This window comes from Drosophila serrata, unplaced genomic scaffold (genome assembly GCF_035046125.1).
Source record: "Drosophila serrata isolate PLE 108 unplaced genomic scaffold, ASM3504612v1 contig_273, whole genome shotgun sequence".
NCBI classification, from domain to species: Eukaryota; Metazoa; Arthropoda; class Insecta; order Diptera; family Drosophilidae; genus Drosophila; species Drosophila serrata.
The window spans coordinates 1,516,390-1,544,158 of record NW_028257171.1 but is presented as its reverse complement, the minus strand read 5'-3'; the positions used below and the strand labels follow the sequence as shown (position 1 = coordinate 1,544,158).

The following is a 27,769-nucleotide window of genomic DNA, read 5'->3' as shown; positions in this document are numbered from 1 at the left end:
TTACCAATTTGACCGAATTTTCATGATGCAGTGTAGTAGTAGTAATAATAATCATAATAATAATAATAATAATAGTATATTGTATAACATATGCCGCTTTCTATGTGGATTCCTGCCTCCATTTGCACATTCCCCAACTCTACCCAAAATCCCCCCCTTAACTTTCACAACATTCTCTCTTCATTAGTCGTCAACGATTTTTTGTGGTTTATTTTAACAAACAGAGCAACAAACAAAGAAATGCACAACAGGAGCCACATGTTCGATATGCTCCACAGGATACCATCTTTACCATACCATATTTAGAATGCTATATGTGAGTTATCAAGTGTCGCAAGCTGAGTCTCTAGCCGAAAGCTATTTATACTTATAGATTAATGTCAATGGGTCGGGGGATCAGCGCACAATGGAGCTTCTTCGAGTTGGAAAAGGGTTAATGGAAATGCGAATGATATATGATCCTAGACTGACCTACTTACTGGCTATTATGTATAATATACTCGTTCTATATTCTTGTCGTTTGTAAATTATTGTTATGTACATTTTTAGACATACAGTTCTAGAAGTTCCGAGCGAGCGAGACAAGTCCTGCCAACACAACACACACACACAGTTTTCGTTGTACAAAAATCAGGCAAATCAGGCAAAAATAATCCAAAGCTGAAAAGGAAAACGTGAAGTCCAGGCGAAGCTTGGGAAATTTAAGACAATAATAAGTAATAACCAAAAGGAAAGGCAACGCAACAAGGCTTTAACTTTTAACTAATCATGTGGCTTCTCTTTTTATTATATACTTTTCGATTTTCTTTTCTTTTCTCTTCTTTTCACTTGCCTATTATATTATTTAGATGGTACATATACATATGTAGTTTATACGCTAAGCTAATTATTTTGTTTAACAATAAATGTATATAGCTGCTTGACTGCTCCATCCTTCAGTTTTTCCTCGCTTTTATAATTATTATTATTATTATTATTACTTTGCTTATGTTTAACAACGAAATTTTTAAGCTGCAACTTCTTTGCAGTTAAGGAACAGAAAATGATAAGGAAATTCTATTTCGAAAGAACATAAACGTAATAAGGAAAATAATTCACAAAATCAAAAATCAAATTTAACAAAGTTTCCATAATTAAAATTACGAAATAATAATAATTGACTCGCTAAATTATAGATTTTCATAAACAGATTTGGTGGCCTGTGTCGCGGAGAGACTTCCCTGTCGAAGAAGAGCTTTACACTACAATTTTGCTGGACAAAATTAGATATAAGACTCGCGCAGCAGCAGCAGTCCGGGTCCGGGTCCGGTTTCTAGTCCGAGTCCAGGTACTGGTCAAGGTCAGTCAGTTGCTGTTGTTGAGTTTCTGTTCTTGGCTTTCGGTTGAGATTTGTAACATAATTAAAACGCATTCAATTAAACACACCAAAAAGCAAGGCGACATGGTATAAATAGTTGACTTTATCCTCGTTTTTTTGGTAGCAGCTTTTGGAATTATTTGAGAATTCCGGGAGATTCTTTCATTCGAGAGCAATCTCTGAGAATTAAAAGTCTACCCGAATGTCCTGTGAAAGGCGGCAGAAAGCGGAAGAGTGCAAGTTCAAGTCCGGGTCGAGAGTATTCAGTCCGTCGTTGTGTGTGTTCATTTATTGCTTCTTCTTCGGCTTCATCGGTTCTTCGTTTCTTTAATTTAAAGACTATTTTTGTAATGGCACAAAATATACAGCATTCAATTCATTTCCTCCTTTCTTCCTTATCCTTCCTCCTGATCGTTCCCTCTTTCTGTAGCGGTTCAGTAATGGTAACTTAACTCTATAGAGGCCATATATGCTATGCTTTGTCGGGTCCCCCATTCCCACTCTGGCTTTGCTCCCCCGGCTCCTTATAGTTCGGTTTTGGTTCCTGGTGCCACTGTCTCTCTTGTCCTCCAGCTACTGCTACCAAAATGCCCGACAACTCTCTGCGGCCAGCACTCGACGAGGCCTATGCTCCTTGCCTCCGGCCATCCGTTTATCCGTTCATCCATTCATCCGCTCCACTTGCTCTCCTAGTATTATGGTTGTCATCTACTTTATGTTCCACTAGATTAGGTTGCTATTTTTATATTTATCTTAGGTATGCCGTTATGTTTATGTAGTTTTTGTTTTGCTTTTGGGTTTCCTATATATTGGATTTTTCCGGCTGGCTTTACCGCGGACGCGAACCTTTGTAGTTCGGGTTCGGATGGCGACTGGGATGACGCGCTGTAAAGGGAAGAAGGAATATATTAGTTGTTAGTCGAAACGAATTTTGATACCCTTAATTTTGATACCCTTGCAGGGTACTATAATTTTAGTCTGATCTGTTTTTAGTCTTGATCGGAATCAAAAGCTGAATCGATCTAGCCATGTCCGGTTGAAATATAACATTTTTCGATTTTCCCAAAAAAAGATTAGAGGTTACATCGTTAAAATTTTCAAAAATTGGCAAAAAATTGAATTTTTAGTAAAATTTAGTATGCAGATTTATTAAACTATGAAAAACAAACATAGGAGCGCTTTCCAAATTGAAATTAATGATTTTTTGGCTGAGCTATGAGATTTTTAAACATTGGTTCCAATTAATTCCCAAGTTCTAAGCATTTGTTAAAGCAAATGAAAGCTTAATTTTAATTGTATTGCTCACCTTGTATCATCATAGTGGGATACATTCCGGCCACCTGCGCCATTTGCGGCCGGATATCATTCGACGGCGACCGTCGACTGTTGGGCAAGGCTACCGAGGGCTAATGAAAAGAAAATAGACCAGGATTAATGTCCACTCAATTCAGGATAGATCCCAATTGCTACTCACATGCGCAAAGTACGTCTGGCCGTACTTGAAGTATACGCCGGCGGACGCCCCATTTGGATTGTAGCCACCAAGGGCGGCCGCAGCGGCCACGCCGCTCAGCACCGCCGCCGTGGCCTGCTGGCTGCCAGCGGCCGCCGCAGCGGCTGCAGCAGCGGCACTATGATGCAGCTGGGCTGTGGGAATGTGCGAGCGGGCGCCGCCGCCGCCACCTGGTTGCGGTCCGCCATTCGAGCCAGCCGCTGGCCCAGCAGCACCACCGGTTGCTCCGCCACCGCCGCCGCCGGCGCTGCCCAGGTAAATGGTAGGCGGTGAGGCAGCATTCATGGCAGCTCCGGTGGCCTGGTCCAGGACCACATAGCCGCCGGAGTGACTGGTGACCAGGGTCGGTTGTTGGGGCTGTGGAGCAGCGTTGGGCGTGTTGGCGGCACTGTTGTTGTTGCTGTTGCTGCCAGCAATACTGTTGGGCGAGTTGTTGCTGCTCTCATGACTGCCACCATTGCCGCCATTGGCGCTGGGCGAGTTGCGCTGGGAAACGCTGCGCCGATAGTCCTGGTTCTGGGTCATGGACTTCTGGCTTCGGAAGCTGGCGGCTCCGGCATTCAGACGAATGGGTGGCTTGGTCTCATAGCCGCCGGGATTCGAGCTCGTCGCATAGCTGGGCGGCGGTGGGCCACTGATGAGCGGCAGCTGGTTGGGCTTGTTCTCCCGCTTGCCTCCCATCGAATGGGGTGGCGGTGGCCCGCGATGGTGATAGGTGGTGGTAGTGCTGCCGCTGGTGGCTCCACCGGAAGACGAGGAGGCGGCACCACCACCTCCTCCTCCTCCACCCAGGCTCACGCTGCTCGGCGAGGCACGCGGCGTTGGCTCGTTGTTGGAGTTGAGAAGCGGCGTCTTGGCCCCGGAGGGCATGCCACCCAGTGGAACCGAGTGGTGTCTAGGATTGTAGCCGCCGGGATGATAAGGCTTGCGCACTCCTCCCACTGTTTGTGCTCCAGATGCTCCGCCACCGCCGCCATTATTCCGCTTCTCGTAGGGTGAGTAGCCGCCGCCGCCTCCCTCGTTGCTGCTCTGGCTCTGGTAGTAGTGTGGCGTTGAGCTGTTGCTGTGGTAGCCACCACCGCCGCCTCCTCCGGCACTGCTGCTGCTGCCACTGCTGTTCCCATTGTTGCCGGGATGTGCCGGCGGAGTGCTGAACAACGGCGCCTGTCTTCCTGGAGCTGCTGGCGTGCTGGGCGCCGATTGGGAGGCCACCTGATCCATGGCACTCCCACTTGCCGCCGGATAGAAGGGAGCCGCCGTGATCAATGCATGATGTGGCCCGGCCTGTGGTGGTGGTGGCGCCTGCTGAACCACCTGGGGAGCTGTGGGAGGACCACCGCCTGGACCGCCAGCCGCTGCTGCTGCTGCCGCCGCCGCTGCCGCCGCGTAGGGGAAGATATTCGTTGGGATCAACGCGGTGGCGTGTTGGGCGGGCAGCGCGTACACATGTGCCGCTCCCGCCGCACCACTGAGATCCGTGCCAGGCGCTCCGCCGCCATGGGCCAGCGTCAGCGTGGGCAGCGCATGATATGTGGTTGTGCTGGCCGCTGGAGCAGCAATCAGCTGGGCGGAACCGGCCGCCGCATGATGGCCACCAGCACTACCGCCGCCGGCATGGTGGCCCACCGAACTGGGTTGGTAGCCGCTGGGATTGTAGTGAATGGATCCGCCGCCAGGCGTACGCTTTACACGTCCTCCGTAGCCGCTGGAGGAGCTCACCACCGCACCGCCATTGCTCGTCTGTTGCTGCTGCTGCTGATGCTGGTGATTGTGGTGCTGCTGATGCGGCTGGTGATGCTGTTGGGCTGACACCACCGCTGGGGGACCAGCTGCTGTCCCAGCTCCCGGCGGGTGCGTGTGCTGCACCTGCTGCTGCACCGGTGGCTGGGTGGCTGCCACCATGGGCGCGGCAGCTACCGCCTGCTGGGGCACATAGTACGAGATGGGGTGGTAATACGGATACGAGTATTGGATCGGATACGGGGCCATGGGCAGCTGCTGGAGCTGGGCACCCCCGGCGCCGGGTTCGCTGGAGTAGATGAGTGGCGCCTGGTAGATGGGCCCGCCATTGGGTGCCGCTGCAGTCGCGAACTGGGCCGTTGGATAGGCGGCCGCTGCTGCCATCGGCATCACTGTGGTCGCCGTCGCTGGTCCTCCCGGTCCCGCCTGATAGATGGCCTGCGCCGGGATAAGACCCTCACGCGGCTGCTGGGCCGGATCGAAGACAGGTATCATGTAGGTGCCACCGGCCAGCTCGCCGCCGGCCTCGGGTGAGGCAAACAACGTCTGAGCGGGCGGATGGCTGCTGGTCGTCAGCTGGAAGAGCGGCTGTGAGGCGCCGCCGGCACTTGGCACGCCGGGCTGTGGATACGCGGCATACACCATGCCCTGCGGCACCGCGTAGATGCTGCCATCGGGCTGTAAAGAGAGAAGAGTCGTATTAGTGGAAGGATTCATTGAATTATGATCAGATTTTTAGCTGAAACTCACCCCCTGCTGATATGTGGTGGCGCAGTAGGGCGCCGCCCCGTTGGGCGTTGTGGTGGTGTGAAAGACGGTGGATCCGTCCGGCGCCTGATAGCTCTGCGTATACGTCCAGGTGGTGGTCTTTGGCTCCTCGACGACGGCCACACTAGGTCCGTGGCTCTGGCTGGGTGTCTTGACCTCACACTGGCTGTAGGGCGTGGAGCTGGGCGAGACAGACTGGAGGTCGCAGTTCACCTGCGTGGCGGCAGCCACTAGAGGCTGCAGTGGCAAAGGCGTCTGGCTGGCCGGCAGCAATTCGGCGGTAGTGCCCACAGATGAGGTGGAAGAGGAGGGTCCGGCCAGTGGCTCCGGCTCCTGTGGCTCCTGCTGAGCTCCGGCATTTGCATCCATCTCCAGCGGCTTGTCACTCAATCCACAGCATGCAGGTATATTGGGACTGGTGGCCTGGTTCTTGTATTTTTGCACCTCGATGCGATCATAGTTCTTCGTGGAGGTGGAAGTGGTAATGCTCAGGCAGGCCGTGGCACTGGCCAAGCTATCACAATCGTCGCCCTTGACGCTGCCTCCATCCTGCTGCTGCTGCTGCTGCTGTTGCGGCTGCTGTTCGTAGCTCTCGTATCCCTCGGAGCACTCCATGCCTGGCGATTGGGTCTCTTCCGCGTAGCTTTCGGTGGAACTACAGGAGAGCTCAGTGGTGACATACTGTTGCTGCTGCTGCTGGGGTGGCACCTGCTGTTGCTGTTGCTGTTGCTGCAACTGTTGCTGATGCTGCTGCTGCTGTTGCTGCTGTTGCAACTGTTGCTGCTGCAAATGCGGTGACGATTTGCGATAGTTGCTGTAGCCACCGGAGGAGGAGTTGCCCTGGTTGCCCTGCGACTGGTATTGATTGCCTCCCGTGTGCTGAAGCGCCTGGTTGGGCGGTAGGTTGGACGGGTCGTAGTGGTAGATGGAACTGCAAAGGTTATATTTAGATATAGACTTAAATATTACTTGGCCAGGGATCAACTAAATAGGGTTGAGTGTGTCATTTTGGTAAGTATTTTCTCGCTCGGCAGCATGCAACGTTCGAATAGACAAAAGTAAGTACAAGGATTATAAAGCGGCGATCAAAATATGTTACTTTACTATATTTAGAAATTACTTTTATCAAAAATCTTCAATATTTTCTATTTTGACCGCAGCTTTATAACGTAAATAAAAGGAAAGTACAGACGGCTCAAGCTGCTGCTGACATTAGTTGTCAGAGTTTTTGCTCATTGTATAGTTTATTTATATATTTATTTTGTTGCAGTGTGTTGGCGACGCGACGGCAGCGACAGCGACAGACATTTAGGATTATATATAAAAGTAATCGAAAAACAACAACAAATGGATTGATCGGCTGATTGATTGATTGATACAATGCGAAATGCAATTTGAACGAACAACAATTAGAATAAGACGACAACACTGGCAGACGATACACGGATACATATTCATTCTTGGAGTTATTGATCAACGCTGGAGGCAAGGCAAGCTTGGTGATTTGATTGCGGCTATGGAAAGGTGAAACTTTGAGAGGAAAAGACTGGATATATCAGCTCAATATTATATTAAAAATGTATCTTTAAATAAAGAAAAATATGGCAATTCATTCATTAATTCTTTTGATTTCTTTTTTAAATAACATTATTCCGATATATCAAACAGAAGATCGATATATCGAATTTTGCGCAATGTAGTATCAATATATCGATTCTTCTGTTATCCCTAGGTTCGAGTTGCCTCTGGTTGGGAATTTTAGATGTGTGTCTAAGTGTGGTGGTGTGGAGTGAGAGATAGAGGCACAGATCGAGAGATATAGAGAGATTGAGAGGTGAGAGGCGAATAGTTATAATCGATATTTAGTCGATTGCACTTGGTGTCGGTTAATTTAGTTCAAGTTTAGGCAGATAATTTACAAAAACAACATCAACAAGTCGGCACGAAAAATTAAAAGCTAAAAATGTTGCATATTTCACATATATAAGAACGTATTAATAGTTGTAATAAATAATATATATATATAAACATAGCTAGTGTTATATTTGGATACTTTTTAAATATTTGCTAAATATTTAATTAAGCTTCAAGCAATTATTTTAACAGAAAACATTGGGATTTGCGTAATTGATGTATTACTCTTTGGAAATTGTAAATGGAAATATTTATTTTGAACAAATATTGAGTTTTCTACTAAATTTTAGAGATATTAATTTGATCGCCTTAAATATTTACTATGACATTAATAATACATTTTAAATGTTTGTAAATATCGCGTTAAAATTCTGTACTCTTTTGAAATATAGTTATTTTTAACTCAATATGCACTTCTACGGTTTGGTATTTAATATTAAATGTATATAACTTTTATAAGGATAAGTTAAACAAATACGGAAATATATCTGTAAAATTAGATATATATATATATAACATATATAACTGCGCCTTAAAGCCGCATTTGTCGCTCTTTCTATTCGAGTTAGAATGTGTAAGTCGAAGAACAAATAAATAAAGCATTTGCAGAAATTGTTTGGAAAAATACGAAAAATTTTGCAGCGATTTTTGTATATATCATGTTATTAATATTATCAATATTATTTTTTAATGTTTGTGTGGTTTAAATTTGCTTTGGTTTAGTTTTTGTAAATTACCCGTCTGCATTGACAATTGGTTGGAGGGTTTGCGGATCAATGAGGAGGCTGCCAATTGGCACATTCGAAATGTCTGTGACGGCCCAGACGAGTCCCGATGTCCCCGAGGAGTTGGACGACGACGACGACGATGCCGATGCCGACCCGGAGGACGCGGCTCCCACTATTCCCAGGGGCGGCGTTGTTGAGTCGGCTGTGCCCGCCGGTGCTCCAACCACGGACACCCGGCTGTGGTTGTGCCCATGCCCATGGCCATGCCCATGACTGTGACTCTGACTGTGACTGCTATGGCCATGGCTGTGACTGGGCGGAGGCGGAGGCGGATGGTTCAGCTCCGGCGTCTGCCTGTCGCTGCCGTAGCCCGTGGGCGAGGGCGTGACGGAGTCGGAGCGCACGGATTGGGTGCGAGTCTTGTAGCTGGAGTTTGGTTGGGGAGGTTGGAGTTGGAGTCGGTTGTTGGATTGTTTAAAATGTTGTTGATTGTTGTTGGTTGGTTGGTAGTTGGTTCATTGTTGTTTCGTTTGTTGTTGTTGTCGGGGCATAAATAAATTTTGGTTGGTTTCGGTTTGGTTTTTTTCGTATTTTTTTTTTTAGTTTTCAATTTTAAATTATTTTTGGATTTAAATAAAATGGGGAGCGAGAGCGATTTTGAGTTTGGGTACATGGACATGGTTTTAAGATAAATTAACTATAGTTTACCGGCTCCACTAGGTAATATTTCATAAAATGAGTTAAAAAAGATCATAAATATTTTACCAAATAAATTGTCTTCATTTAAATTATATGCTAAACATATGGTGAAATAATTCTGTTTAGCAATGTATATCGAGAATATCAAGGAAAATTGTAATATCAATATTGAAGTTCAATAATAGAATATAGAAATTGTGTCATTCTCTTTTTGAGAGTTTACATTAAACTTTTCAATTAAATTCTTTACAAACTCTGATTAAATTAAAAATAAAATAATTATTAACTTTTCCTAGACCTAGTGGTTCCGGTTTAACATTTAAACAAATAACACAAAAACCTGTGGCTTTCAGAGAACACTCACCCACTGCTGGAAGGTGACAGCCGCCATGGTGTGGAGGTGCTGCCAGTGGAGTCCTGCTTGACGAAGCCGCGTCCGCTTTTGTTGGAGTTTGTGGAATCACCGCGCGGCAGGGAATTGTTACCAGGACCACCGGAACTGGGTGGTCCACCATAGTTGCCAAAGTTGTGGGACTTGGGCACGGCTCCGCCGCCCGAACGCATCGATCCATCGCGTGATTCCGTGGACTATAATGCAAAAATTTAAGTTAGTAAATACTTTCCCGGTGACATCAGTTTTATTCATACATTCTGCATCTGCAGCATCTTTCCATTGGGCCTCTTTGGCCTGGGCGGCTGCTGAGATTGTTTCTGCTGTTGCTGCTGCTGCTGCTCCCAGCCTCCGTAGCACTCCTCGTCGCCACCGCCTCCGGAATAACCATCCTGAGGTCCACCAGTTCGACTAAAGATACGACTGCGCGCCCGATCATAGTCCTCCTCGCGCTCCTCGAAGCTTTTGGCCTTGCGATCCAGGGAGAGGGGACACAGGTAAGGTGACTGACGCACCTCGTCGAAGCTGTGCGTGTCCCGCTTCAGAATCGATTTGCGTGCATCGTCGCGCACCAGCGACTGGAAGCGTATCTGCAAATCAGGGTAAAGTATCGATTAGGGATAATTATTCAGTTTTATAGCCGATTTATTTGTACCTCTGGTATGCGCGTGCCCTTGGTGACGGCCACAATCACACACTGCTGCGTCTCGGTGTCCACATTATGCTCCATGCCGAAGAAGGCGGCGGTGCGATGGATCAACATCCGATTGTACGAGGAAGCGGGCGGAAAACGATACTCACAGCCGCGACTGCAAAGAAGAAATGAGTTAATTTTTCACAATTTCGAATGATCTTAATCTAAGGATAATTGACTCACCTATTCTCCTGAACGAACTCCATCAGATCCTTCTCGATTTTGAGCAGAATATTGCGATCCTTGAGATTCTTGTTGAGAGTGTCGCGAAAGAACATTAGGAGATCGGTGCCACCGTAGTCCGTGTACTGTTCGCTCGAGTTCTCTGATTGATGAAAGACTAGAATCAGTGAGTGGATAAGCCGGGATATTTTGGCCACAAACACACACATAATGCTGATAACACTTACCGCGCGATATAAAGCCCGAGGTGTTGTTGCTGCTCGAATTGTTGGAGTTGCCGTTGTTGGACACGTTGCCGTTGCCGACGCCTCCTCCTCCTCCACCTCCGTTGTTGCCGCCATCAATGCTACCGGATGAGCTGCCACCAAGATTCTTCAAGCGCGGCTTGTTACCCTTGGCGTTGGTGTTGTTGGTTCGATGCTTCTTGTTGCCACCGCCTCCGCCAGCTCCCCTGGGCTCGTAGTGATACGGCTCCTCGTCGTGGTTATTGCTCAGATTGCTGTTCTGGCTGGACATCTCGTGACGCTCATGTCGATCATGTCGATCCGCCGCCTTGTAGTTCATTCCGGAGTTGTATATGACACCCGTGGAAGAGTTGCTGCTGTTGCTGTTATTGGAGTTATTCTGATGCTTCTGGTTGTCCAGGCCATTGGCCTTCAGATCCACCACGAACTTCTTGCCGCCGGTGTTGTTATTATACTCCATGCCGCTGCCATTGCTATTGGTGCGATTGTGCTGTCCGCCGGATTTCTTTGGTGGCGATAGCTTTGGGAACTCTGCCTCATTGCTGAGCGGCACATTCTGTTGCGGCTTCGGTGGCGACTGTTGCTGCTGCTGCTGCTGCTGCTGCTGACTAGTGACAATCACCGCAGGTGGCGACTCCATCAACGGCGAGTTGCCCCTTCCAGTTGATTGTGCTTTGCTGTTGTTATTGTTATTGCTGATTATGGCATTATTGTTGTTGTTGTTGTTATTATTGTTGTTGTTTTCATGGGCTTCCCCCTGGAGCTGCTCGGAGGCGGCGCGCGGCGTTGGCGTGCGCGGCGGCGATGTCGACTCACGCATCGCATGGCTGCGTGTGAGATGTTTGCCCTTCATGTTGCCCTGTTGCAAAGGGGGAAAACGAAAAGGAAAAGGGGCAATCAGAAGTTGTCGGGGGGTTGTAAGGTAATTAGTTTCAAATTAGTAAACCAAAATTGAATGCCAAAGTTGACCACTACAGGTGAGTGTACAGTAAAGCCTTGTTATGAAGCTCCTCTTTTTCGAATAAAATATACTTGCTTTGACTATATATTAGTGGTGCTTAAAAGCCAGACTCCTGACTTAAATCTCTGTATCTTCAAACTATTTAAAAAATATATAAATATTCTCATTTTAAAAGTCCTACAAGATGATCTACTTTACTAAACAAAAGGCCTACTTGAACGGCATTTCACAGTGAAAAGCCATGATGCAATTGTTGGCACATTGAAATGTGAAAAACAAACTCGGCTCGACGTCTCACACTCTCACCGGAAAAACCGAAAAGGTTAGACAGGCAAGGGAGTAAACTCCGCCTCTGTGCCGTATAATATACGATAGGCTATACTATACTGTATATACCCCATCCTTGCCTGGGACTCGGATTGCCTTTTGACATTATTCGCGCGACCTGAAGGACAGAGGATATCGAGGATGAAACTCACTGGGGCGTTCGTTTCAGTCAGTCTGTCAGTCGATTCAAGTTTAGTCATCACATTAATTTGGTTCTTTTATTATTTGTTTGCTACGTTCATTGATTTTCCCAAGACTGACATCATTAATCAGCTGGTTGAAGTCACTTGAAAGGTGGCGATGGGTCTAAATTAACACTTGAGGCCTCAAAGAAGTGAGGGAAGGTAAAAGCAATAAGGTTCAAACTCAGAGCAGAGGAAGTATTTACAAATAATATATTTACTTGAACCTTTATTGTATTCCTCAATCTGTCACAAACACGAAAATTCAACTTAATTACCAGTCAATTGACCGCTTTTCCCACTTAAAAGAAAAACTTCTGAGCAGGCTTGGCTAATTTACAAACAAAAATTCCCCGAAACTGTCTTACTGCTCAAATACTAAATTATAAAACAGATTTCCTGGAATCTGATTTGCCGCCCATTTAACTTTCATTGTGGGGGGGAAAAATCAATAAATCGACCTTGGAGCCACGCAGCAGCAGCAGCTGCCAGTGAATGCTCCCAAAAATTGTACACAGGGGGAAGAAACACTCTAACGCTCCGAACACATAAACAATGATTGACGATAAATCCTGTATGAGCAGTTAACCAAGGCAACCGACTGGGTTGACCGAAAAGGGGTGTCCAACAACACCCACACCACCCACTCATACATACATAAACCTTGAACTCTGGTGTGCTGGCAAAAAGAGCGTTTAGAGCCGTCTGGGATTATGGGGGCGGCAGTAACTGACTGCAGGAGCCAGGAGCAATCAGAAACACGTTTACCAATTGCACACTGCACACTCTGCTGCACACTCTCTTCGGGGTCGATTGGGGAATTTCCAGCTATTGCGATTCGCAGAATATAGTAATTCCACCCATTCCCGCACCCACCCACCAGGGCTCCTCCTCCGCATTGGACTGCCAGTGACCTGACCCAGTTTATTAGACGGTTTTTTGGGCGTGTATCCTCTTTTGCTCGAGAGTTCAGTTCATGGCTGCACTTATTGTGTGTGTGTGTGAGTGTGTGTGTGTGCATCCTGCGAGAGAGATTGTCCCAGCGAGAGAGAAACGAGAGCAGAGTCCCGACCAGATGATGATGATGAGCGGAGAGGAGCCCAAAATGCAACTCGACACCTGACAAGATGTGACCTGACCTATATAATCCTCGCCTACGCCTGTCCAAGCATTTTCAAATTAACCTTATTTCCACATTCTGAAAGTTTTTTTGCTACATAAAAAACATTGTCAGACCCTAACTTTTAAATAATTTATGACAAGCAAGGCAAGGATGCCTTAAGTCATAAGATGTATGTTGTTATTTAAGGAAGCGAGCTTCTTATGTGCTCCTTTAATTGAAATACCCTTTGAAAAACTCTTTAAATATTTAAAATATCATTAACTTGGCTCTAGTGTTTGTCCAATCATTATATATTAATTAAAAAAGGTCCTAGCTGTCCCATTAACTATTAAATTTGTTAAATATTTATACAACTACCTAGACTTATTTTGCAACTTACCCGTCTGTTGCCGAAGCTATTCTGGCGTCCCAAATTGGCAGCTCCTCCGTTTCCGGATCCTGGCACTGTCTGGAACTCCTCGCTGCAGTTGTTGTTACTATTACTGTTGCTGCTGTTGCAGTTGCTTGTGGTTACTGCAGCAACACAGGGTGCTGCAACAGTGGTGGTGGCGGTGGCAACAACAACAGAGGATGTTGCGGCTGCTGCTGCTGCTGTTGGGACAACAGTTCCAACAACAGTTGTTGTTCCCGTTGCTGATCCCGTTGGGACAGAGGAAGATGCTGATCCTGTGACTGCAGCAGGTCCGCTGGCAGCAACAGTGACTCCTCCTACTCCTCCTCCTCCTCCTCCAAGTCCCACACCCGCTCCCAATCCGGAGGATGAGTTAGTGTTTGAGGCAACGGCGGCGTTGGCACTGGCAACAACTACAACGGCGGCCGCAGCGGCCGCTGTTGAGGCAGAAGCGGCAGAGGATAAATTGGTTGGAATATTCGTAGCTAGGGCTACTTGAGATTTTGTGGAACTCATAATCACAGTTTATGTCAAGTGTACTGAAAAAAAGAAGTAAAAAAAGTACAAGTTAGTAAATAATTATCAATTTTAATAAATAAATTAAAGGACAGCAACTGATTTATTATAATAATAATCAAGAAATATGTAGAGTTCTTTGATTAGGATTCAGAAAATAGCACACAACTGATCATATTTACTATTGACTTCCATCCATTATATTATTTATTATAATAATCAAGAAATATGTAAAGTTCTTTGATTAGGATTCAGAAAGTAGCACACAACTGATCATATTTACTATTAACTTCCATCCATTATAAGAAATACTTAAATATATCCAATAAAGTAACTAGAATTTCTGTAAACAAATATATTTGAATGAAAATATAATATATATTTAATAATGATATTATGACACTACATTGAGACAAGTATAATATGATCGAAAGGTCATACTTTCCTTTCTTCAGTTCAAAAACTTAAACATTTGTACTGCTTCTATATATAGTTATACAAAAACATATATAATTTTTCTTTATGACAAAAAAAAACCTTATTTCTTTCACAATTTATCAAAGGAATTTTTAAAACAACAAAGTAGTTCTCATAACACCATAACACATCTCAAGTAAATGCAATTACCACACTTTTATTAATAAATAATTACCTCAAGTGAGTTAGACTATTGCATTTTGTTTACACGGTTTTATGTAGCTCCAAAAATTTGTTAACAAATTTTCGTTAGATTTGGTTAGTTATTTTGTCTTTTGTTCTGGTTTATGCTGTCTGCGGTTCATAAGAATTTCTGCATAGTTTCTTTTATTTGTTTTAAGTATATTTGTACGAATATTTTAAAAGTTTTTTTTAATATTTTGGTTTTTTTGTTTCAGAAAAAAATCATATTTGTCGAAAAGTTGCGGCAGTGCAGTTGAGAGAATATATATTTGATATAAAAAAGAGGTTGAACCAAATAACTCTGACGCTGATGTTGCTTTTCACTCGATTTTCTTTGGTTTTTGTGCGACTTATGATTAGTTTACTTTCAGTTTAGTTTTGTTTATAAGATGCAAGGCTTAGGATTTTGTAGATAAATAGTTATTGTATTGGATTTTTTGGTGGCAAAAAACTTTGCGAAGAGAGGAAAAATAAAACACAATTTTTGTTTTGGTTTCCTGTCGTTTTTTCTTTTTTTGGTATTGTTTATGTTATTGAGTTTAAAACGTTTGGTTTTTGTATTTGGGGTTTGTTTGTTTGTTTGTTTTTTATAACGTTGTTTATCACATTTACACCATATCACCGAAAATCAGAAGCTGCCCTCGCTTTTCTTTGGTCTGTACACTTGCTTGATTTTCCCAGTTATTTTTGTTTAAAAATTAATTCATTTATGCACTAAACACTTAAGTGGCTATTTCTATAATTAATTTTATAATATATATGTATGTATATTGTATAGTTAAAAATATTTTAGTTAAAGCTTTCTCTTTCTTCTTGTTGTTTTGTGATTATTTCTCTCGCCTAATATTATGTTGTATTATGTTATGTTTTATTTTTCCTTCACAATATTTCCTTTTGTTTATTTATTCATATGGAGATACTCCACTGCGGTTTAGTATTTGTTGATGTCTATATAGTTCAGGTTCTGTGAGGATTTCTTTGATTTCCAGTTGTTTCTAGTGGCACACATTATTTTACTATCTGCAAAGTCGTAGGAAGTTTATTTAGTAGAGCACGATATTTGAGGGCTTTTCCGCGCACGCCAGAGCCATATATCTCTGGCGAGAGTGAGAGAAAGAAAGAGAGCAAGTAAGAGAGAGAGAGCGAGAGGCTGAGAGAAAGGGAGGAACTTAATAGGGAAAAACACGCACACACACCAATAAAAAATATGACCTTGTTTACGATTTATTTTGATATTCAAAACTGCACGACGACGCCGAAGTACCCAAAGGCGAGAAAACCGATTTCATGATGCGAATATTGCCCTCGGCACAATTAAAAGGGTGGATTATATTCGCAAGCTCTCTCTACCAGCTCCTATAGCTCCTTAGCTCCTTTAGCTCCCTGATTGTCCCTATAGGGACTGGTTCAGGTTCAGTACAATTATTTTGAGGCTTTGATTGCCAAGTAGGTAGCTAGCTAATATTGTTCACTTTTTTGTGAGCCTTAAAAGGGTTGCTCCTGAAACTCCCGTATCAAAAAAATAAATGTTGCACAATCCGATGATGTTTATCTGTCCGAGTTGAATGGACTTTGCATAAATAAATGAGGCAAGTCGGTGGTTCTCGGTGTGGCAAGTAAAGGAATCTTGCACCAAAAAAAAAGGGGCCAGAATTTGTATAACAAAAACGCTTTTTTAATTACAAATTTATGGGAAGAAATATGATTTAAAAGGGCAGTGGAAAAGTATAATAAACAAAAGGTTGTCAGGTAACAGAAAGACAGACATTTTGTATACACATTCACAATAGTTAATGGATCCTAAAAAATGGAATACTTTTTACTCATTTTCAAATGCCAGTTGACTTTTTCTATCATAATTTTGCCCTAGTTTTCCTTAGCAATTTTCCTCACAAAAGGCTTATGACATTAACCAATGCAAAATCGTATAAGAACAAAAAACAAAGGAGAAAGTGAGAATAGATGAATGAAGGTACCAAGAGACCACCCCTAAAAACACCTGACAACAAAAAGAAAACACAAAAAATAAAAAGAAAATGAAATGAAATGTCATGACAGTCGCACTTGAATCTTATATTCTGGGAAATACCCGCGAAAACGGTGAAACGAGATTTGGAGAAGAGCATTGAGAACATATAGGGAGAAGGACAGAGAAGTGGTGGAGCAGAAGAGAGAGAGCACAGTGAGATGGCAAGAGGGCAGGGGGAGGCAGGCAGGTGACAGATGACGTAGCCGCCTTAAAAAGAAACACGCATACGACGTGTGGCACACGACCAAAACGAAGGTGACGACGTCGTCGTCGTCCGTCGTTGTAGTCTTTGCCTTCGTTTCTCCGCATTTTCTTCTTGGAATTGAGAATAAGTATGGAAACGAGGCAAAGGCAAAGTTCGTCGAGGAATATTTGGGACAAGAGTCGGAAAATTGCATTCTCAGAGGAGGAGACCGACGACTTCCGTGAGGGGGCCAGAGAGCAGCAGTATCATCGCTTGCATGTGCCATGGCATTACGACTTTGCTAGCGACTTGGCCTTCCCGCTGTTTACAGCTGCTCACTCACTCACTCACTCACTCACTCCTCCCTCCCCCTTTAGCTGCTGCCACCCGCTCAAAGCGACAAACAAAAAGCTCTGCGAGGAGCGAGGAAATGCGAGGCAGCGAGTACTAGGAAATGTGTTGCGGTTGTCTGCGGAGTGAAAGCTTCAAGGCGCCTGCGTGGGAGATGTTGAGCGAAGAACTCATGGGAGAGAGAGAGAGAGAAAGCCAGAGCCTGGCGGTATTAACACTGGAAGAAATAATTAAGCACTTACTAAAGGGTTGCAGAAATAGAGTCAAAGCACGCCAGGATAAGACTTTATTTTAACTTTAAATAAGATTTGTTGAAATCAAAAAATCACTATCAAGAAAAGAAAACCAATTTCAAAAAGCCAATGTTTAAATACCTTTGCAGTTTGGACTTGATTTATGGGATCGTATAGAACTTGATCATAACTAAATTTAAAATAGATGCCTTTTAATCAATATTTATCTATATTTTTATATGACAATTTTTCGACAAATCAAAGTTTATAAAACTCATAACTAAGCCAAAAAAAAGCATTAATTCTAAATTGGAAAGTTGTCCTATGTTATTTTTTAGTAGGACATGGCTAAATCGAATTGGCTGTTGATTCTAATCAAAAATATATATAGAGTCAGAAATGACACTTTCACATATTTACAAGCTAAGGACTAAAATTATAATGCCCTGCAAGGGTATAAATATTCATTGGAGTAATAATTGTATAATTTTTTTTTATAAAAGATCATTCAATAAAATCCTAAAAAAAAAGACAAGAAATTCCTTACTTTTATCTAAGAATATAAGACATTAATTTTCACTGATCTTCCTGGTTTTCCCAAGTGTACTAGAAGAGAGCACCGCGTGCCTGCAATCCAGAAGCTCGAGCAGGAAGTGCCGCTGCGATGCACTCGCAAAGGCAGCAAAGGAAGCGGCTAAGGACAGGGAAATCCGGGGGAAACTGAGGCAGCCCCCAAAGGAGGAGGAGGAGGAGGAGGAGGATAACTTAAAAATGGGCGAAATGGGGCGTGCCACAAACCATATAGTAAAATGATTATAATTTGTTGACACGACGATAATATTTTTTCCCTCTAACATGCACTTTTCAACAGTTACCCTCACACGAACCAGGAAAAACTCTACTAATTTGTTCGACGAAACGTCACCGAATTCGACAAAATGCGGAGGGGAAAATGAGGAAAATATACGAAATGAAAAACGAAAAACGAACCCGAGTAAAATTGCCGAGCGCCTTTATCCGTGTGTGTGTGGCCGTGTGTGTTTGTGTGGGGGCAAAACGTGTGAGACTGTGTATGTATAATACACCAAAAATGCCACAAAATAGCAGAAAAAAAGAAAGATTGTCTTCTTCAAAACCAAATGAAAATTCCTCGCGACTCGAAAACATTTTTCGCAACACACTCACACACACTAATTTCTCTGCACTTTTTTGTATATATATTTTTAAACACACTCTGCTGCCCGGCGAAAGGGGCTTCCTTTTTATAAATGAGGAGCTTTACTTATATCCCATTTACTTCTCGGTGTCTGCGATCTCAGCGTTAGCACTATTCCGAAACCGATTTCCATTTCGATTTGGATTTGAAATTTATTGTTGCTTCTTTTAGTTTTTGTATAGTTTTTCTTTTTTTTTTTGGTTTATTTATTGCTACGCGCGTGCCATTTTCAAGACGATTTGTTTTTTGAGTTTTTCCTTCGTTTTTGGATGTTGTATGTTGAGCAAAGCCCCCTGTCCGAAATATAAAAGCCCAACTCTCTGGATTTTCTCTCTCTCTCCATTTCCCTTAGAGGTCTCTCACTCACACTCTCTTGCTCTCTCACTTTTTGTTATTTTTGTATAATTTGTATTTTTTTTCTTGTAGCTGAGAAAAAAAAAAACGAATTTTCTCGGGCACTAATTTTCCTTGCCTCCGCTCGTTTGCTTCATTGTGAAAAATGTATTTTTAAGCTGCTGCTGCTCCGATTTTTCTCCTTGATGTTGCTGCTGCTGTTAGTGTTGCTGCTGTGGATATTGCTGCTGCTGCTGCTGCTGCTGCTGGTACGGATGACAATGACAACTTTGGCAACGGCTGCGACAGAAGCGACGACCGCTGGCGGACATTATGGGAACACGGCCGAATGGATACTGGGCCAACTCGCTGGCGCTGGCGAAAAATACTGTCCCAACCAGCCTGGCACACTCACTCTCTCTCTCTCTGTCTCTATGAAGTTCTCTCATTTGAAAATCTCCTCCGACAAAAGGGTGGCAAAAGCAGCCTCAGTGGCTCGCTCTCATTCATTCTCTATTGCGGAAAGAGAGAGCGCTGGGAGTGCGTAAAAGCTTTGCGGAAAACAGGTTAAAGCGTATGCTTGTCCTGCTCCCCTCACTTCCGCTCTTTCTCCTGCTCTCTCTCTCTTACCTCTCACCTCTCTCCCCGTTTAATGTGCCACTGTAGTTCACCCGATGTCCCATGGCCCAGAGCTAAAATGCTTATTGGGGTGGCATTTGCTCTCAACTCTTCAGTCGTCGAAGCACTTGCAAAAAATTTCATTTAAAAACTAATTAATTAAAAAAATTAAATTTCAAAAAGAAATATAAATCAATGACCCATTTCTACCTTTCCTTTAAAGTTTGTAGAATAATTATACATTACTTTGTGCAACTAGTCGTATACGTAATATGGAAACCCCTTCACACTCTTACATCCCCTTACTCTTTCTGTTCTGAATTCTATGAAATATGTTGCCTATAAAGGAGTCCCCACAAAGTCTATATTTCTCTCCTAAAATAAGTGTATTAAGTTAGCAGCATTTTTCCCAGTGTTCTCATCTACTCCTTCTTGTTGCTGCTACTCCTGAATGCCGCTGTCCCTGTTTGTTTGTGTTGTTGCCATTGTCCTTCCTAGTGCGTATTAGTATGCGTATGTTGCTCCGACTGCAGTTGTTGTAGTCCTTCTTCTGGTTACTGGGCATCTCCTCGTCGTCCTTTTATGTTTTTCTGTATGTTTTTGCCTATATATCCCTCTATATGATATAAATGCCTATATCGCTGCTTGCTTGGTTCTTTGGCTTCACTTCCTAGCAGGCCGCCAAAGGACCTTGGACCATGTGGCTATTAGTGCGTGTGAGGGCAACGGAGAGAGTGGAAAAGAGAGAGCAAGAACCAAACAGGAATGTTTATGACAAAAACAACAAAAAATAATAAACTTCGTAAAAGTCGATGATGCTTTCTATACCTGAAAATCGAATTCAGTTTTAATTGAATGTAAATACCAGAAGGGGGTTTCCATCAAAGCAATCTAAATCTGGAATTGAAACTATTTTAATCAAATTGTTTATGTGAAAGCCAGCCAGCAAAACGAATGGAAATAGTTTTAATAGGGTAAAAAAATGGAAAGGGTAGTTTGGACAATGAAGTTTCATAAGAAAAAGGTGGGAAATTAATTCAGAAATGTACATATATGAAAATTATTATAGAAATAATAACATTCAATATATATTTTTTTTATGTTCGGATCCCCAAAGTTATATTCCTTCATGTTTAATATAAAACTTTAAGCCATAAATCATCGTTTATACCCTGGCCAAGCATAGAATTTTTTTCCAATTCAATTATCCTTGCAAATCACTGCTAAATTGACCAAAAAAGTGTCCATCAGTTGAAGCTGCCGCCATCTCTTTTTATCGCTATCCTCTTACTCGCTTTCTATCTCTTTCCCCCTTGCATATCTGTCAATTTGGAGCCTGAAATTGCATTTGATTCCTAACGGAATATGCCAGTTATTTTATTTTCCTCTCTTTTTCTCCTGATGATGAATGCATTCATCATTTGAGTGGGCAATAAAAAAGCTTTTAGAATTTTGTTGCTTATGGGAAAAGTATGCAAAAAGCGAGGAAGGAGGGTGGTGGGAAAGAGAGCAGCAAATGCTGGAATAAGGATAAAAGACAGGGCATTGTTGCTGCCAATAATGTTAAGCCAGAAGTGCATTCACAATTGTTCCCTCTCAATTTAGTTTTCTTTTTACCTTTGCATAGGATAATCGGAGGAAGAATTCTTTTTGGGCTTACAAATGAATAAAAAAAAAATATAAATAATAATTACATATAGTTTAGGTATTAAATACTGAACTAAGAAACTTTATTTTCTAATCTGATTGTAAAAAAAAGTTAAAACTAAGAATTTTTAAGAGGCTTCGTGATGATAAAACCCTTTAATTTATTGGTTTATTAATTTATCAAAGAAATTTGAAATAAAACCTATAATTTGCAGATTTTAATTGAAGGAAAAACAAACTTTAAACACTTATTTTTTTATCTAATATAATAATAATTTTTATTTATCTTTAATATAGAATGTCTTCCTAGTCACCATCTCAACTTCTTTAAATCTGCATTGTTGCGTTCAATACCACAAACTGTGAGATAAAGTCAGGTGAAGCGTGTCCTAGATTCCACTACAAACACCAGCAAACAACAAAACAAACCCCTGCAAACACAACACAAACACACACACACACACAGGAGTAGAGATGGTAGCATAGAAATTCCACCCTCGAAGTATGCAACATAATTGTAGTGCAAACAACGCAATAACGCAACTTTTCGTCTAGCGGGACCTTGAATTCAATCAAAGTTGTTCTAACAATCCGGCAGATACTTTAGCTCTGTCCCACTCTCCTGGCGCTCTGTCTCGCTCTGGCAAATTGCGAAATAATTTGCATCGATTAGCCAAATGGTTCCCGAGCATCCCCCTTCCCTGGCATGTCCTTCTCATTTTCTCTCACTGCTCTCGGGAGACTTTTTTTTGCCTAAGCAAGGATGAGGAAGAAAAAGCATCTGGGGGATGTCAAATGCGTTTCCCCCAAATGCGTCGTAATAAATTACACGAATCGACAAAATAGATGTTTCATTCAGATATATAAATATGTAATAAAAATATGTAAACATAAATTTTTAATAAAGTTATCTATTGAAATGGTGTTGAAAAGTATTCTATAAATGGAAAATCTCTTAAAAAGTTATTTTAAACTATGCTACAGAATGTTACATTATAGGAAAACAAATATTTTGAAATTGATTTTTAAAATTCTGTTTAAACTTTTCCTAGGAAGAAACTCTTTCTATAATTAATAACTTTGGCCATGCTAACTAGTGTAATTTTTAAAAAATACTGGAATGATGATAATGGAACAGGACATGATGGTACACAAAGAGAGAGAGGGAGAGCCACACGAGACTGTTGCTCCTCTCTCTCTGATTCTCTTGCTCCTCTCGGTTAATGTAATTGCACATTCGTGAATGTCGCGCCTTTCGCCTGCAATTACGACATCTTATTTGGGTCAACTCGGAGAGATAGCTCTCCGGAGAAAGACACGAAAGAGAGGGAAAATACGTATAGAAAGAGAGGGCTATACAATCGGAGAGAGAGAGAGAGGCAGAGACCGAGCTTAAGCTCGCCGCACGTGTGAGCTTAAAAGCGCAACGCATTTCGAGGCCAAGTGCCGAGCGAGGATGCGAGGATGCGAGGACTCGAGGATACTGCCAGCATCCGTCTGTCACTTCCGCAGGCAACTGCAGTAGTATCCAGGAGGAGGGTTGACTTTAAGGGGGGGTGGCTGGTTGCACACACAGTGTCCAGTGGGTGTGGCCGGTGTTGGCCCAGTTAAGTTCGCCCTAAAGGCATGCAAAGGTATGCATTCACCGAAACGGTACCGATTCCTTCCTGAACCCTCGTGGTAATAACAAGAATTTAATTTAAAATCTAATAGAATACAGGTTTCCTTGAAAAGCAAAGCTTATAATGGTTATAGGGTTCATTAAAATAATTAAAATTAAGTTCCACGAGCTGTACTAACTCTCAAAAGAAGATTTTATATGTTCTTTTAAATGAATAAGAGACAAATATAAATTTAAAAAGCCTTGACTAAGGATTAATTAATATAAATAACTTCTAGTAAGTTCCTTGATTAATTTAGTAATATGTTCTAATTGCTTTTAGATAACTTTTCAGTTTCCTTAAAGACTTTACCTAAACAGAAGCGAAGCAAAGACATGGAGGAAACTAGAAGGTGTTGGCCATTAAATCCTTTTGTGATGATCCTGCTGGGGGTTATTAAGCAAGCAAATCTAATCTAATTAGCCGGCAAATGCCAAAGCAGAGTCAACTCTTGCTGAGAGTCCTGGCATCCCTTCCTGGACCACCTGAGCGAGCAAGCCAACTCACTGTAGCCACCTCTTTAACACCTCCTCCTCGGCAGTGTCGTCGGCCCCCGCTTTGCTTTTATGGCGCAATTAAAATGCTAAATGCTTTACGACATCGCCCAGGGGGGGTCCTTTAATTAATTTGCCTGTGACAATGACTGGGCCATGCCACGTCTCGTGTCTTGACGACCATGAAAGGTGTTAACAACAAACGTTTGGCTGAGAAAGGAGGCAAGGACATCAGCACCACCAACCACCTCCTTTCACTTACACTAGCTTGACCCAGACAAGCAACAGCAAAACAGAAAAAAAAAATAAAAGAAATGGGCAGAAGGACACGCAGGCAGACAACCAAGAGAAGACTTTATTTAAGCGCTCCTAACAACCTCATCCTTGCCTCTCCTCCACCTCCTTTGCAGCTAAATCCTAAGCCCCGACACTTCTCTCGTCTGATTATGCCAGCTTTGATGGATACAGTCACCCTCAACTGGCTGTCTCGGATTGTTTCTGCATCAGGTATCAGGTGGGTCCTTGTTTTGTATACCCTATTTATGTGATTCTTGGCTTTTGTTTGGATTCAAAAAAGCAGAACATTATTTAAATGACAAATTAAATTCTATTCTTTAAGTGCAGTCAAAGGAATTAAAATTCAAGAAGGCCAGCATTACGTTTTTACTCATCAGGACAAGATAAGTTATTTATATTGCATATTAAAAAGGTATCCTTAAGTCAAAGGACCACAAAGTCATTTAAACGATTTAAGTTTTTCCAGCCTTTTTATACTCTTTAAGGGTATTCTATTTCTTAAATATTAAATGTGAGTATGCAGATTTATTGAACTTCTAAAAACTAACATAGGACAGCTTTCCGATTTAGAATTAAGGCGTTTTGGCCTATTTATGAGATTTTGAAATTTTAATTTATCGAAAAAAATTGTCATAAAAATATAGATAAATATTGATTTGATCCTATAATTAAAACTGCAAGGGTATATCAGCTTCGGCTTCCCACAGTTAGTTTCCTTTCCAGTTTTCAGCTGACACATGACAAAAAGTTTTAAGGTCCAGGCTAAGTAACATTTAGAGTCCTGTGGTGCAAAGGCTAGACTACCAAATGTCCTCTAAACGGGAGTGATACATCAGAGAAAAAGGAAAAATTTAATAGGAATAGGAAAACAGGAGCTAAATTTGCCTAGACAACATCTCCAGCACCTTCGCCTTCGCCATCCTCAATCATTCATTTGGCATATGAAAAATTCTTGCTGCATATACAAAAGGGGCACCTGGGAACCGACATTTGGGGCCATTTGATTGTTCGGCCGTTGTCTGCAGGTATAACAGCCATATTCCGGGTTCATTCCACGTAGCCATATAGCCACCTGCGGGAATTATGAAATATGCAAAAAGCATCTGCACGGGCCTAGAGGCGCACCCAGTCAGCCAACCTGTCTTCCTGCCCGCCCGCCCAACCACCTCCTCAGTTTTCCTCTTTTGCGGGAATAGAATTCGCTTGGCATCGCAACTTTGTCTGCAGAGAATCTAAAGAGGAAAACGTACAGGATGGATCAAGGGGATTGGATGGGGGACAGGCCGCCACGGCTTGAGGCCTCCGAATCAAAATCAAAATCAAAAACAAACAAAACTGGCGTAACCGATGCGATGTCATGTGTCTGCTCTTATCATAGACGATTATTCATGAGATGCAGCGAAACGAACTACAGATGGACCTCGATAAACCAAAGTGGCAATTAAATAAGTGTAACAGCTACATTTCAGGATATACTATACACTAAATATTACCATACTTAAAATAAAATAAACTCTATGTTAACCACAAAATCCAAACGTTTCTAAGTTTAGAACATTTCTTATAGTTCAGGGTACATATTAAGACAGTTTAAGCTTGGAATGAAACTTCTGTATACTTCGATCCATTGCTAATTTATTTATTTATAAACATACCTTTATTTAAAAATTCAATTCCCTTTAAATTTAAGTTATATTTCAGTTATTTCAACCCTTTTTTCTGTAGATTAAGTGTGTCTAATTTTATGTTCCATATGTAAAACTAAAATGTACACTGTTAATCTAAGGGGGGAAAATACGATTTAATACTATTGCTTTTTAAATAATTTCCCCTTTTATAAAAAGAATTCGATTTACTCGAACTGAAATAGGATTGTGACAAAAACAATTCGGCCAACAGGAGTTGGCCTGTCCCAAAAAAAAGATGTACGGCTTCTGTCAGAATGTCTTTAAAAATTTAAACAAAATAACAAGAGATAGCAAATGGCATGAACAAAGGCAATAAATTAATTTACACAAATTCCCAAAATTCTCAAATGAAAAATACTTTTTTTGCAGTAAGATTTGCATTCAACCTTTTTTTTTTTTTTGTATTTGTGTAATGACAACGAATCGGACGGGCGAAGCGAATCGGAGCGCAGCAACAAAAGTCTAAATACTTGTTTTCTTTTCTTTTTGCATTCTTTTTTTTCAACATCTAAAACATTGTGTGACAACGACGACATTTCGATTATAGCATCACCCAAGATACATCGTCATCATCACCGGGGAGAACATCATCGTCTCTAAGGCCTCATCGAATGCGAATACGAATATTCAAATATTCGAATAAAACAATAAACAGAGCAAAAGGCAGAGCGAAAAACACAAAACAGCGACGTTTAGTGGCAGTTGCAATTGCATTCGGTGTTAATAAATGCACAGTAAACACCTGAATAAAGGAATCAATAAAGGTACAGCCATGCGGGAATGTATAAACTATAATTGTGGGGTTTTCCAAATACCTTTAATTTCAATATTATTATATGCAAATTTTTGAACATATCAAAGTTTAAAAAACTCATATCTCAGCCAAAAAAGCATTTATTTTAATTGAGAAAGCTGTTCTTAGTTAGATTTTAGTAGGTTAATAAATCTTCATACCCAATTAAAAAAAAAAATTTTAATTTTACTGCTTCCCACTGTTACAAACTTCTAACTGAAATGATAAAACCTTGAAGGGTATAAAAAGAATATTAGATGGTCCATAACTAGCCCTGATCTACGATAATCCTACCCTTGTCCGCTGTCCCCTAAATATATATTCGCAAAAAGTAAAGTCATTCCCGGGTTAACTTTTTGTTTTTTTTTTTCGGAGAGGCAACAAACAAACCTGACGACATGATCGCGACGCCACCCGGTGTAAGAGAGAATTGGAGACAAACGAGAGAAATGCGGCGTAGCACAGAGGGAAGGTAGAGAGCCAAGGTAGGAGTAAATGATAGCCAGCCTGGTCGCCTGATTCGCAAAATAGATTTTCAATAAAAACCCACTCGAAAACGCCGACAATGGCGGCGGACGCAGGCCAAAGAGCCATTTCGAATCTATTTTAAACACAAACAAAAGCATTCTCTATAAATCGAGCAAATGCAAAGAGGAAGAAACTTACAGAACTTACTGACAACAAGAATGTGATGATATTGTACCCCAGAAGTTGTGGGTTCCTGACAAATTAAAGTTAATATAGGAAGAGTTTTTTGTTTTGCCCGAAAAGATAAGATTTTCAATTTGGTTTCGATTTTCCAAAAGTTGTGCGTTCTAAGAATCACGAATATAAGTTATTGTTAATAGACTACCTATGATTTTTATGCTCCCATAATCCTTTTTAAAATTCAATAAAAAAATAGACAAGGAACAAGTTTTAACTCATTCCGAATAAGATTTCAAGTCCACAAAGTAGACTTACATATTTTATATCTCGAATAGTCTGCGTGTTAAAGTTTAGGTTAACTGTTGGACAACAAAATTCTTAGAAAATTGCATTTTCCAAGAATTGAATAATGGTTTACGTACTGGAAGCCGGCCACGAGAAGTTTTGATTTAAAGCTTTGTAAGACCGTCCGTATGGATAAATCATTATTAATACCACAGTTGTTGAAATTAATATTATAGAAATAAACTATAGTTTTGCAGTTCTTCCACAAACAAAGATGGAATTCTGCTCCAATTAGACAAGGCATACAACCCTGTGTAACTCCGTAACTGCAGCCGGCGCTCCACAAGCCAAAACGCTCGCGAACGAAATCACTTGTTACAATTTCCACTGACTGCTCTGGCCAAAACACGCTGCAAACACTGATTTGCAGATTCTACCTCTAGATTTTTCCTGCGAATTTAGCTTACAAACTCACCATTTTCAGTTCTGCTGGCCATGGCGATTGTTGTTGCTGTTTTTCTTGGATATTCTTTTTTTTCCTCCTCTGTTGACTTCCTTCTCCACTGGCTCGGCTTCTCTTGGCCGCTGTTCCGGATTTTGCGGCTGGGAACGGCGGACGATCTGCGGGGGGCGGCGCTGCAGTTGTGGGTGCTTTTCGCGATGCTTTTCACATTTGTTTAAACCGCCGATACGAGATAATAATAATAATAATACAGAAAATGAGGTTTTCAACAGTAAGACCCGTACGACAAATCCCTCACCACCGCCGATAACGTTTGGTTAAAATGCAATCGAATGTGGCTGGTCACACTGTCGCAGCTGGCACTCTAAAACTCAGTCTGGCAGCTCAAGTTATTTGGGTATTATTATTATTATTTTTCTTTATCTTTAACGTATTTA

At 42.0% G+C, this 27,769-nt stretch overlaps 2 protein-coding genes across 16 annotated transcripts; both read right to left on the bottom strand.

The window, feature by feature from the left end:
• Positions 1-750: 750 nt before the first annotated feature.
• Positions 751-27,769, bottom strand: enc (R3H domain containing protein encore). Of its 12 annotated transcripts, none has more exons than XM_020952072.2 (13): positions 18,878-19,128; positions 14,385-15,412; positions 13,205-13,755; positions 10,215-11,091; positions 9,988-10,144; positions 9,766-9,919; positions 9,368-9,700; positions 9,084-9,307; positions 8,030-8,446; positions 5,361-6,309; positions 2,832-5,288; positions 2,664-2,763; positions 751-2,242 (listed from the first exon to the last, which is right to left on the bottom strand). In XM_020952072.2, exons 3-13 carry the CDS (start codon positions 13,730-13,732, stop codon positions 2,187-2,189), a joined length of 6,252 nt encoding a protein of 2,083 aa, XP_020807731.2. In that variant the 5' UTR covers positions 13,733-13,755; positions 14,385-15,412; positions 18,878-19,128; the 3' UTR covers positions 751-2,186. The 12 variants fall into 12 exon arrangements, with proteins under 12 accessions (XP_020807731.2, XP_086690849.1, XP_020807730.2 ...); XM_086834723.1 differs by having other exon boundaries at positions 9,988-10,129; XM_020952071.2 differs by lacking the exons at positions 14,385-15,412; positions 18,878-19,128 and adding an exon at positions 27,345-27,769.
• Rdh (Red herring) lies at positions 15,199-19,219 on the bottom strand. 4 transcript variants are annotated; one of them, XM_086834739.1, is made up of 2 exons: positions 18,878-19,219; positions 15,199-15,412 (listed from the first exon to the last, which is right to left on the bottom strand). In XM_086834739.1, the coding sequence occupies exon 1, from the start codon at positions 19,185-19,187 to the stop codon at positions 18,960-18,962; it is 228 nt and encodes a 75-aa protein (XP_086690865.1). In that variant the 5' UTR covers positions 19,188-19,219; the 3' UTR covers positions 15,199-15,412; positions 18,878-18,959. The 4 variants fall into 4 exon arrangements, with proteins under 4 accessions (XP_086690865.1, XP_086690866.1, XP_086690864.1 ...); XM_086834740.1 differs by having other exon boundaries at positions 18,375-19,187; XM_086834738.1 differs by having other exon boundaries at positions 18,472-19,187.

Excerpts from the sequence above, each read along its gene's own strand:
- enc (XM_020952071.2), bottom strand. The coding sequence starts at position 13,732 with ATGAGTTCCACAAAATCTCAAGTAGCCCTAGCTACGAATATTCCAACC. Across the intron at positions 10,145-10,214 it reads CTCGGGCTTTATATCGCGCG|TCTTTCATCAATCAGAGAAC; the intron begins GTAAGTGTTATC and ends CACTGATTCTAG. Across the intron at positions 9,701-9,765 it reads AGGGCACGCGCATACCAGAG|ATACGCTTCCAGTCGCTGGT; the intron begins GTACAAATAAAT and ends CCTGATTTGCAG.
- Rdh (XM_086834739.1), bottom strand. The coding sequence starts at position 19,187 with ATGAGAGAACTTCATAGAGACAGAGAGAGAGAGAGTGAGTGTGCCAGG.